A 13142-nucleotide genomic window follows, 5' to 3' on the forward strand; every position below is an offset into this window, starting at 1 on the left:
GGAATGGGCGCTGTTAATTGAGGGAATGGGGTGCAGTTAATTAATTGAGGGAATGGGCGCTGTTTGTTAATTGAAGGAATGAGCGCTGTTAATTGAGGGAATGGGTGCTGTTAATTGAGGGTGTTAATCGAGGGAATGGGCACTGTTAGTAGAGGAAATGGGTGCTGTTAATTGAGGGAATGGGTGCTGTTAATTAATTGAGGGAATGGGCGCTGTTAATTGAGGGAATGGGTGCTGTTAATTGAGGGTGTTAATCGAGGGAATGGGCACTGTTAGTCGAGGAAATGGGTACTGTTAATTGAGGGAATGGGCGCTGTTAATTGAGGAAATGGGCGCTGTTAATTGAGGGTGTTAATTCAGGGAATGGGTGCTGTTAATTTAGAAAATGGGTGCTGTTAATTGAGGGAATGGGCACTGTTAATCAAAGGAATGGGCACTGTTAATTAATTGAGGGAATGGGTGCTGTTAATTGAGAGAATGGGTGCTGTTTGCTAATCGAAGGAATGGGTGCTGTTAATTAATTAAGGGAATGGGTGCTGTTAATTGAGGGTGTTAATTGAGGGAATGGGCACTGTTAATCGAAGGGATGAGCATTGTTAATTAATTGAGGGAATGGGTGCTGTTAATTGAGGGAATGGATAAACATTGGAAATACTAAGTATAATTACATGGAAATACTAAATATTAATGGAGGTATTGGAAATACTAAGTATTAGCAGAACTATCAGAAATACTAAATATTAGCATTTAGAAATACTAAATATTAATGGAAATATTGGAAATACTAAGTGTTAGTGGCCTCAGCCATGGACCAAGAGCCACACAAGCTCCAGCAAGGATCAGGGGTTTTTTCCCTGTGACATTTTCCATGGGCTGGCCTGGCTGGGATGAACCAGCTCTGTGCCACCAAACCCAGTTCAAACTGGGTTTATATATTTATAAATATAAAGTATATAATAATATAAAAATATTTTAAATATTTGAGATTTATAATATATAGTAATATATTATATAAAATAATATACAATAATATATAAAATAATACATACTGATATATAAAAATAATATATAATAACATATAAATACAAACTGGGCAGCCACTGGTTTCCAGCAGGGGATGGGGACAGCATGCCCTGAGCATTCCCAGCTCTCCCTTTCCAGGAGCTGCATCCCACATTCCCAGACACAATCCCTGGGACTCGGGGTGGCAGCTGGCCATGGGGAAATCATGAATATGGATGGTGGAACAGATCCTGCTCCTGATTACGGCCAGGAGTCATAGCCAAGGTTCTGGGAATCCAGGGTTCCACTGGAACCTGGCCAGTGTTCTGGAAATCTGGGGTTCCACTGGAACCTGGCCAGGATTCTTCCCTGCAGCCACTGGAAATCCAGGATTCCACTGGAACACCCAGATTTGAGGCCAGGGTTCCCTGCAGCCACTGGAAATTTGGAGTTCCCTTGGAAATCTGAGTTTCCACTGGATTGGAAATCTGGTTTTCCACTGGACTTCCCTGCAGCCACTGGAAATTCGGGTTCCACTGGAAATCCAGGATCCTATTGGAACACCCAGATTTGAGGCCAGGGTTCTTCCCTGCAGCCACTGGAAATCCAGGATTCCCTTGGAACACCCAGATTTGCATCCCAGGAGATTTTGGCCCCGTGCTCTCCACATCCCCTGTGTGAGGAGAATCATGGAGCAGCGACTTCCAGCATTTCCAAATTCCAAATTCCAGCATTTCCAAAGGGCTCAGAGCACCCCCAGAGCCCCAGTGGCACAAAGTTGGGATTTTGGAAAAGCTGGGGTGTTCCACACACGATCTCCAGGAGCTGCAGACAGAGGAGGAGCTCATGGCCATACAGAACGGGCTCCTTCCCCAAAAAATCCCAGACAAATCCAACCCCAGCCCTCTCAGCACACCTGGAACACCGACAAGGAACCAGCAAAGGGATCCTGTGTCCCCAAACTCTGCAGAGAAAGCTTCTCACCCTGCCCTGAGCCACTCACAATGCAAATCTCCATCCTTTTAGGCTCTTCCTAGAAAATATATAATAAATCTCCAGTGCTGAATCGCTTCTTGGGGAAATAACAATTTAAATTTTATTCTATTTATAGAGTCTCTATGGAAACAGAGGCAGCATTTGAGAGGTAAGAGCTCCAAACCCCCAGATTCCTCCCATGGAGGGCACGGCCAGAGCTGCACAAGGCCCAGGTGAAAAGAAACAACCCAGCTCCCTTAAAGCCTTCAGGAAAATCATTTGTGAGATGGACTTCCCGATCTTGAATGATCTTCTGCAAAAATATACAAATTCAGTTCTCATTTCACATTGTTTTTTATAATTTTAGTTCTGCTGGTGAACTTGCCTGAGCTGAACATCTTTAATATTCTTTAATATTATTTCTGTGGAAGTTCTTGTACAAAATATTGACTAAGTTAAAAGATTAGTTGTCTCCAATTATTTCAACTGTTTTCTTTATTTAGAAAATTTATTAGAAATTGTTACAAAGTGGCACTTGAATTTATTTTCAGCCAGAGCTGCAGAAAGTCCAAGTGAAAAGAAACCAACTCCCTTCCCCAGGGGGATGAAAACAAACTAAAAGTGGAGCTGGCAGGAAAGATTTTGGGAGCCAGAAGCCCTCAGGGCTTCTCCATCCAACAGCTCCAACTGAGCAAAATTCACCTTTTCAAACAAAACCCCCTCAGGCCCTTCCAAGTTTTCCTGAAAGAGGCTTTCATGGGCTGGGCAGACATGGGATCTGCATGGAAAAAACCAAATTTTCATGGGGAAAAAAAAATGATGGAAGCAAGGAGGGATCCCAGCTCTGTTTGTCCAGGCTGGATCCCACTGAATTCCAGCTCTGGGTTTGTTTGCTTCCAGGAGCTGTGAGGGTGGCACAAACAAGTCCCGTGCTGCTGTACAAGCTCTGTTTTCTCATGTTTTCCCAGGACATTCCTGCACTTCCAAAGCAGAGGCATTTTCCTGGCACAGAAGCACTCACGGCTCAGAGCAGAGGCTATTTTGGACCAGCCATTGCTTACTAACCACGGCAAGGGACACAGATTAATTTCTCGGCGTGGACAGCTGTAAAACACCAAAAATATCTTTATTTCTTTGGACTTTCTCATCAGCACAGCCAGGCTCTACTGCTTGGTGGTGGGGACTTGTTTTTATGGACTTCAAAGCCCCTGCTCCAGCTCCCACTGCACTGAGAACAGCTGCAAAAACCCCATTTTAGCCCAAATCGGGGTATCTTGCAGGAAAACTGGGAGTTGGATGAGAGTTTTGCCTTGCTCGTTGGCAATGCCCTTGCCCAGCTGTGCCAGGCTCTCCAGGCTGGTTTCCCTGCTGCTGGCACCCAGCCTGAACCCTCCCAGCTCCTCTCTGAGCCATGCCCTGACACCCAAACCCCGTCCTCGGCTTGCAGGGCACACAAGGAGAGGATCTGGTTGCCACGACCTCGCAGCACGGCCCCAAGCTGAGAAATCCTGCTCAGTTGTTGGGATTATTAATTATTTATTATTTATTCATCCCCAGCCCGCCCAGAGGCTCCAGCCAAGGCTCTGCAGCTCTTTAGGACATTTGCACAAACACGGGGGGGAAGTCCCATCCCATCCCATCCCATCCCATCCCATCCCATCCCATCCCATCCCATCCCAGATTTTAGGCATGGGGGAAAAATCTCATCAATCCCCATCCCATTCCAAATTTTAGGCATGGGGGGGGAAGTCCCACCCCATCCCATTCCATATTTAAAGTCTCACCCCTTTCCATCCCATCCCATTCCAGATTTTAGGGCACAGAGGGAAGTTCCATCCCTTCCCACCCCATTCTATTCCAGATTTTTGGGCACAGAGGAAAATCTCATCAATTCCCACCCCATCCCATTCCAGATTTTAGGCATGGGGGGAAGTCTCATCCCATCCCATCCCATCCCATCCCATCCCATCCCATCCCATCCCATCCCATCCCATCCCATCCCATCCCATCCCATCCCAGATTTTAAATCTCATCCCTTCCCACCCCATTCTATTCCAGATTTTTGGGCACAGAGGAAAATCTCATCAATTCCCACCCCATCCCATTCCAGATTTTAGGCATGGGGGGAAGTCTCATCCCATCCCATCCCATCCCAGATTTTAAATCTCATCCCTTCCCACCCCTTCCCATTCCAGATTTTAGGGCACAGAGGGAAGTTCCATCCCATCCCACCTCATCCCATTCCAGATTTTAAGTCTCATCAATTCCCACCCCATCCCATTCCAGATTTTAGGGCATGGGGGGAAGTATCACCCCATCCCATTCCAGATTTAAATCCCCATCCCTTCCCACCCCATCCCATCCCAGATTTTAAATCTCATCCCCTCCCATTCCATTCCAGATTTAAAGCCCCATCCCTTCCCACTCCAGATTTTAGGGCACAGAGGGAAGTTCCATCCCTTCCCACCCCATTCTATTCCAGATTTTTGGGCACAGGGGAAAATCTCATCAATTCCCACCCCATCCCTGCAGATTTTAGGCATGGGGGGAAGTCTCATCCCATCCCATCCCATTCCAGATTTTAGGCATGGGGGGAAGTCTCACCCCTTCCCACCCCATCCCATTCCAGATTTTAAATCTCATCCCTTCCCACCCCATCCCACTCCAGATTTTGGGGCACGGGGGGAAGGCCACAGCCCCCAAACAGCAGCAGCAGGATCCCGGCAGATCCTGCTCATCCCCTTTTGGGTTTTCCATTCCTGCTGCTCCATTTTCAGCCGATTTTCCTCCGGCAGGACCAAGCGGCTCCTGCCACCACCCGGCCCCCCCGGCCGGGCTGGGGACAGGCCCAGAGCTGTCCCCAAGGGGTGACAGCCAGCCCGGCTCGGCACCCCAAGCTGCCGCTGCCACAACGCCAAGGAGAACGCCTGGATGTTCCCAAACGGCAAATCGGGCACTCCCCCACAGCCGCTGCTCCTCGGGCACGGCCGAGCGACGGCATGTGACAAACGTGACTCACGGCGGCGGGCAGCGAGCCAGAGCTCCGGGATAACGGCGCGGGAACGGCCGGGATAACGGGCGGGATAACGGGGAGGGAACGGCCGGGATAACGGGGAGGGAACGGTCCGGGATAACGGGGAGGGAATGGTCCGGGATAACGGGGTGGGAACGGCCGGGATAACGGGCGGGATAACGGGGAGGGAACGGGCGGGATAACGGGGAGGGAACGGCCGGGATAACAGGGAGGGAACAGCCGGGATAACGGGGAGGGAACGGCCGGGAACGGGCGGGATAACGGGGTGGGAACGGCCGGGATAACGGGGTGGGAATGGTCCGGGATAACGGGGCGGGAACGGGCGGGATAACGGGGAGGGAATGGTCCGGGATAACGGGGAGGGAATGGTCCGGGATAACGGGGAGGGAACGGGGTGGGAACGGGCGGGATAACGGGATGGGAATGGGCCGGGATAACGGGGAGGGAATGGTCCGGGATAACGGGGAGGGAATGGTCCGGGATAACGGGGAGGGAACGGGGTGGGAACGGGCGGGATAACGGGATGGGAATGGGCCGGGATAACGGGGAGGGAATGGTCCGGGATAACGGGGAGGGAATGGTCCGGGATAACGGGGAGGGAACGGGGTGGGAATGGTCCGGGATAATGGGGAGGGAACGGGCGGGATAACGGGGTGGGAATGGTCTGGGATAACGGGGAGGGAACAGGGAGGGAATGGTCCGGGATAACGGGGAGGGAATGGGCCGGGATAATGGGGAGGGAACCGCCGGGATAACGGGTGGGAATAGTCCGGGATAACGGGGTGGGAATGGTCCGGGATAACAGGGAGGGAACGGCCGGGATAACGGGTGGGAATAGTCCGGGATAACGGGGTGGGAATGGTCCGGGATAACAGGGAGGGAACGGCCGGGATAACGGGTGGGAATAGTCCGGGATAACGGGGTGGGAATGGTCCGGGATAACAGGGAGGGAACGGCCGGGATAACGGGGTGGGAATAGTCCGGGATAACGGGTTGGGAATGGTCCGGGATAACGGGATGTGTGCCCGGTGTGGGTCTGGGATAACAGGATGCGCTGCACGGTGTGGGAATGCTCTGGGATAACAGAATGAATCCCCTGCCCAGGTGTGGGAATGCTCTGGGATAAGGGGATGTGTGCTCAGGTGGGAATGCTCTGGGATAACGGAATCCCCTGCCCAGGTGTGGGAATGCTCTGGGATAACGGAATCCCCTGCCCAGGTGTGGGAATGCTCTGGGATAACAGAATTCCCTGCCCAGGTGTGGGAATGCTCTGGGATAACAGAATTCCCTGCCCAGGTGTGGGAATGCTCTGGGATTACAGAATTCCCCGCCCAGGTGTGGGAATGCTCTGGGATAACGGAATTAATTCCCTGCCCAGGTGTGCTCCGATCCCAGGTGCCATCTGCAGGGTGACACCTCTGCTGCCAGCTGTGCCAGCTGTGCCAGCTGTGCCAGCTGTGCCTCACCACGGCCGCTCCCACAGCTGTCACCCTGCACACCAAAATTAATTAACCAGAATTAAACAGAAATGTGCCCGAGGGTTTGGAACTGGGACCTTCCCGAAGGGAAGTCCTGCATGCCCTGGGTGGGTGGTGAGTCCCACCCGGGGGTCTCCAACCCCACCCATCCCTTCCTAGCAGGGGAGCTCCAAAAGAATAAACCAAAATAAAAACGTATTAAAGCATAAAAGAAAATATTAATAATATAGAAATAGAAAGTTAATATAGAGTATAGAATAATATATAAAATATTTTAAAATATACAAATAAATATATTATAATCATATTATAATATATATTATATTTTATATATTATAAATACAGATCATTATGTATTAATAAATATATTTATATATTTATATATACATATATAAATGTATAAAATATATTATATAAAATATATGTATTAAAATATATATTTAAATAAATACATTTATAAATATATATTTAAATATATATTTGAAATAGATAGTAATATAGAATTATATGCAATATAGAAAATAATATAACAATATACTAAAATTAAAAAATATAGTAATAAAATATTATAGAAATTAATATATATTATATAAAGATAATATATAACAATATATATAAGATATAAAAGAATGTATATTATATATAAAATAATATGTAATATAATATATAATATATAATATATAATATATAATATATAATATATAATATATAATATATAATATATAATGATATATATAAAAATAATGTATAATAACATATAAACACAAAAAATAACGTGAGGATTTGGGGGTTAATGCCCCACTCTGCCCCTGCAGCCCCTCCTGTGGTGGGACCCCTCTGTCCTTCACCTCCCCCTCCTCAGGAGCTTTTTCCCCCTGGATGTGGGGCTGGGACCGGGCAGAGCTGGGGCCGAGGCCTCTGGATTCCTGCTGCTCTTGGGGTTTGGGTTCTGCAGCCAGGAAAAGCAAAATTGTGAACATGGAGACGGGAACAGGGTCAGGGCTCAGCTCTGGGCTGGATCAGACTGCTGGGGAAAACTGAAATCCAGGGAAAATGGAGAGCCAGGGAAAACCAGGAGAGATCCGGGGAAAACAGAGCCAGGGAGAACAGAAATCCAGGGAAAATCAACAGAAATCCAGAGGAAACAGAGATCCAGGGAAAACCAACCGAGATCCAAGGAAAACCAACAGAGGAGATCCAAGGAAAACCAACAGAGGGCCATGGAAAATGGAGAGCCAGGGAATACAGAGTGCCAGGGAAAACCAAAAGAGATCCAGGGAAAACTGAGAGAGCCAGGGAAAACCAACAAAAAACAGAGGAAACAGAGATCCAGGGAAAACCAACAAAGAACCAGGGAAAACACATCCAGGAAAAAGAGAGATCCAGGGAAAACCAAGAGAGATCCAGGGAAAACCAACAGAGATCCAGAGAAAACCAACAAAAAAACAGGGAAAACAGCGAGCCAGGGAAAAGGAGATCCATGGAAAACGGAGAGCCAGGGAAAACACATCCAGGGAAAAAACACATCCAGGGAAAACCCTTGGCTCAGGAGAAGCGTCAGTTCGGGATGCAGGGTTTTGGATGGATCCCATCACTCCTGCAGCACTCCCTGCCTCCAGGGCATTCCACACACACAGAATTGATTTCCCCCCTTTTCCCCAGCGGAGCCGGTGCCAGCAGGGGAGCGGGGCTGGGGAAGGCAGAGCTGCCAGAGTCGGGGCTGCAGGTGACACCAGGCAGCTGCTGCTCCCAGGGTGCCACCTCAAATCCATCCCGGCTGCCAGCCAGGAGTTTACCCTGATCCTGCCCCGTCCATGGGGACAGGACAGGGACAGGAATCCCTGATCCTTCATCATCCACAGGGACAGGAGTCTCTGATCCTGCCCCATCCATGGGGACAGGAGTCTCTGATCCTCCCCCATGCACAGGGACAGGAATCACTGACTCTTCCCCATCCATGGGGAAAGGACAGGGACAGGAGTCTCTGATGCTTCCACATCCATGGGGACAGGAATCTCTGATCCTTCATCATCCACAGGGACAAGAATCCCTGATCCTTCATCATCCACAGGGACAGGAATCTCTGATCTTTCATCATCCATGGGGACAGGACAGGGACCCTGATCCTGCCTCATCTATGGGGAAAGGAATTTCTGATCCTGTCCCATCCGTAGGTACAGGAATCTGTGATCCTTCCCTATCCACAGGCCAGGAGTCTCTGATCCTGCCCCATCCATGGGGACAGGACAGGGACAGGAATCTCTGATCCTTCATCATCCAGAGGGACAGGAATCCCTGATCCTTCATCATTCACAGGGACAGGAATCTCTGATCCTTAATCATCCATGGGGACAGGAATCTCTGATCCTTCCCTATCCACAAGGACAGGAATCTCTGATCCTTCATCATTCACAGGGACAGGAATCTCTGATCCTTCATCATCCACGGGGTCAGGAATCTCTGATCCTTCATCATCCACAGGGACAGGAATCTCTGATCCTGCCCCATCCATGGGGACAGGACAGGGACAGGAATCTCTGATCCTTCCCCATCCACAGGGACAGGAATCTCTGATCCTGCCCCATCCACAGGGACAGGAATCTCTGATCCTGCCCCATCCACAGGGACAGCAATCTGGATTTTTGGAGCAGGGACAGCAGGACCAGCTTGCACCCACCCCACCAGCAGCTCCACAGGCGGTTTGGGGCAGGAAGACTCCGATTGATTAACAATTAATTAACCCATTAACTGGCGGTGGCCGTGGCACAGTGCCCGCTGTGCTGTGGCAGCAGCCAGCCCCAGCTCTCCCTGCCTTCTGCCCGGTTTGAGGATCCATTTTAATTAATTGCCCAGCTCCAGACGCATTAAAGGTGAGCCCTGGCAGCAGACCTGCAGGAAGGGAGCACAGGCAGCTCGATAAAATCAATGGGGTTTGCTTGGCCTCGGGTGCTGCTGCTGGATGAGGCTGTGGAGCTCCAGCTCCGGGGGGATGAGCCAGCCCTGGAATGTTTGGGGTGCTGGGCACAGCCATGGGAAGCTGCAGCTCCCTTTGGCCCAACGTTCCCAGACCCTTCTGTGCCCCAGGGATGGAGAAAGGGCAGGGAAAAACACCTTGGGTGTGCCAAGCATGGCCCCGAGCTCCACATCCTCATGGATCATGGAATTATGGAAGCAGAAAATCATGGAATGGTTTGGCTGGGAAGGGATCTTAAACCCTTTAAATTCAGCTCCATGTTGGGGTGGGCAAGGACAGCTCCCACTGTCCCAAACCCTGTCCAGCCTGGCCTTGGACACATCCTCATGGATCATGGAATTAGGGAATCAGAAAATCATGGAAAGGCTTGGCTGGGAAGGGACCTTAAACCTCATTAAGTTCCACCCCCTGCTGGGGTGGGCAGGGACACTTCCCACTGTCCCTTTTGCTCCAGACCCCATCCAGCCTGGCCTTGGACACATCCTCATGGATAATGGAATTAGGGAGTCAGAAAATCATGGAATGGTTTGGCTGGGAAGGGACCTTAAACCCTTCAAATTCAGTTCCAGGTTGGGGTGGGCAGGGACAGCTCCCACTGTCCCTGCTGCTCCAAACCCCATCCAGCCTGGCCTCGGACACATCCTCACGGATCACGGAATCACAAAATCATGGAATGGCTTGGCTGGGAAGGGACCCTAAACCTCATCCAGTTCCACCCACGGTCCCTGCTGCTCCAGACCCCGTCCAGCCTGGCCTGGACACTGCAGGGATCCAGGGACAGCCCCCCTGCTCTGGGATAACCCGTGCCACCCTCCCACCCCACGGATGTGCCCGGCCCTGGCTCCTCCAGCAGATTTTGGGGCAGCAGCAGCGCCACGGCAGCCTCAGGAGCTGCTGAGGGAAGGCCCCACGTGTCACCTGCAGCAGCCACGGGGCTCCTGGAGCTCAAAGCAGCCGAGTTTTCCTCTGGGAACAGGGATTTGATGTCCTGGCAGTGCCACGGCTTCCTCGTGACCTTGGCCACGCCGGTGGCACCGGCAGGGCCACCTGGGCTGCCACACCGAGGGGCTCCATCCTGCACCCCGCGGCTGAGCAGGGACTTGTCCCACTTTTTCCAGGGATTTTTGAAAGCACCGCCGTGGGTGGCACCCGTCCCACCACGGGGTGCCCCCGACCCCGCTCTGCCCACGGCATTCCCACGCCCGCACCCCCCGAATTCCACGCTGGGAATTCACCAGTAAATCCCCGCTGAGCCGCCGGGGGTCGGAGCTGCTTTTTTTTTTCCCGAAGCCGGGGGAATTGTGCGGCGGATTTCAGGCCGGGTCCCCGCTCCGGGATGGGCTCCCGCAGCGCTGCAGTGCCCGGGGTTTGTTTTCCTCCTCCAGCGGCCCGGCAGGAGCAGCCTCGGGGCCATTTCCACACCGTCACTCCCGCTGCCGCAGCCCCGGATCCTCCGGGATCCTCCCGGAGCATCCTCCCGGAGCATCCTCCCCATATCCCCCCGGATCCTCCTGGATCCTCCCGGAGCATCCCCAAGGATCCTCCCGGAGCATCGTCCCTCCGGATCCTCCTGGAGCATCCTCTCCATATCCCCCCGGATCCTCCTGGACCCTTCTCCCCGGATCCTCCCGGAGAATCCTCTCCATATCCCCCTTGGATCCTCCTGGATCCTCCCGGCGCATCCCCACGGATCCTCCCGGAGCATTCCCCCCATATCCCCCCGGAGCATCCTCTCCATATCCCCCCGGATCCTCCTGGATCCTCCCGGACCATTCTCCCTGGATCCTCCTGGAGCATCCACCCCATATCCCCCGGATCTCCCCTCCGATCCTCCCGGAGCGTCACCCCCATATTCCCCCGGATCCTCCCGGAGCATCCCCCCACGGATCCTCCTGGATCCCCCCGGATCATTCCCCCGACACTCCCGGCAGGGATTTCCCGGGGTCTGCGCAGCCCCTCCGCAGCGGGGCAGCCCCCAGCGCCCGGGATTCCTCCATCCCAGGAGAATCCCGATCCCAGGAGCGTCCCCACCGCAGGACCAGCCCCATCCTGGGACCAGCAGCACCCCCACCCCGACCCCGGAGCAGCCGCGTCCAGGGGGATCCTATTCCAGCAATTCCCCATCCCAGGAGTGCCTCCATCCCTGGAGCACCCTCATCCAGCAGGATCCCCGGAACAGGAACCGTCCCCACCTCAGCAGCATCCTGATCCCAGCAGGACCATCCCCATCGCAGGAGCACCCCAATCCCAGGTTTATCCAAATCCAGGGGTCTCCTCGCACTGGAGCACCCCATTCCCAGCGTTACCCCAATCCAGGACCATCCCCATCCCAGGGGCACCCCAATCCAGGGGTCTCCTCCTCCGGGAGAACTCCTTTCCAGGAGCACCCCAATCCAGGAGCACCCCAATCCAGGGGTCTCCTCCTCCGGGAGAACTCCTTTCCAGGAGCACCCCAATCCAGGAGCACCCCAATCCAGGGGTTTCCTCCCCCTAGAGCACCCCATTTCCAGGATTATCCCAATCCAGGGGTCTCCTTCCCCGGGAACACCCCATTCCCAGGATCATCTCCATCCCAGGAGCACCCTGATCCAGGGGTCTGCTCCGCCGGGAGCACCCCATTCCCAGGATTATCCCATTCCCAGGATTATGCCGTTCCCAGCACGATCCCATTCCCAGCACGATCCCACTCCCAGGATTATGCCGTTCCCAGCACGATCCCATTCCCGGGGTTACCCCATTCCCAGGATTATGCCGTTCCCAGCACGATCCCATTCCCAGGGTTACCCCACTCCCGGAGCGCCCCTGCCCCGCAGCCACCCCGCATTCTCCAAGGTCACACCTGTAGGACCGAGGGGATGGCGGCACCCCCGAGCCCCACGGCCCCGGTGACCCCGCGGGCTCTGCCCAGCCCGGCCATGACCGGGATCGTCCCGCCGATCCCACGGGACGCTCCCGTCCCCGTGTCCCACCGGGACGCTCCCGCCGCTCACCTTCAGGTCGGGGGGCTTGGAGCGCGGCGGCGGCGGGACCGCGCCCGCCTCGGGGGCCGCCGCCGCCTCGCCGGCCTTGCCCTCCATCGCGCCGTGACCGGGCGGCTCCGCCGCGGCGCCGGGCTCGTCCTCGGGCTGCTGCAGCTCGTCCGAGCGGCACCGCTTCATCCCGGGAGCGCCGCGCCCGCGGGGCCGGCGGCGGGCGGCGCCTACGGCCGCGGGGCCGGCGGCGGGCGGCGCCCCGGCGGCCGCTGCGGGGCCCGCGGGCTGCGCGGCCCCGGCCCGCCCGCCCCGCCGAGCCCGGGCCGGGCGGCGGCTCCGCGCCGCGGCGGCTCCGCGCCCGCCGCCGGCACCGGCATCGCCGCCGCCGCCGCGCCTGAGGGACGGCGCCGCCGGCCAATGGCGGCGCGAGGGAGGGGGAGCCTCGCGCGGGGATTGGTGGAGCGTGCTCGAGGGGCGGTGCTGGCGGGAGGGGCTGGCCAATGAAGGCGCGCGGAGGGCGGGGCCGCCGCTGGTGATTCGCGGAGGCGGAGCGGAGCTGGAGACGGGCGCGCCGCCTCCTGCCGAGCCGCTCCGCGCAGCGCGGGATGGGGGAGCAGCGGGCGGCGTCCGAGCTCCCCCTTTGGCTTCCCCTGATTAAATACGTCATTTCATGGCCGTTCTCTCTTTTTGGGGTGTTTTTTCCCGTC

General features: G+C 54.3%; 1 protein-coding gene across 1 annotated transcript in view; it reads right to left on the reverse strand.

Moving 5' to 3' along the window:
- The window catches only part of TMCC2 (transmembrane and coiled-coil domain family 2), a 29773-nt gene extending 17092 nt beyond the window's left edge, over positions 1-12681 (reverse strand). Inside the window, exon 1 of the mRNA XM_064399119.1 lies at positions 12454-12681. Coding sequence (XP_064255189.1) covers positions 12454-12621 — 168 coding nt within the window. The 5' untranslated portion in view covers positions 12622-12681. The remainder of the gene's footprint in view (positions 1-12453) is intronic.
- Positions 12682-13142: the final 461 nt, after the last annotated feature.

This window comes from Passer domesticus, chromosome 25 (assembly GCF_036417665.1).
Source record: "Passer domesticus isolate bPasDom1 chromosome 25, bPasDom1.hap1, whole genome shotgun sequence".
Classification (NCBI taxonomy): Eukaryota; Metazoa; Chordata; class Aves; order Passeriformes; family Passeridae; genus Passer; species Passer domesticus.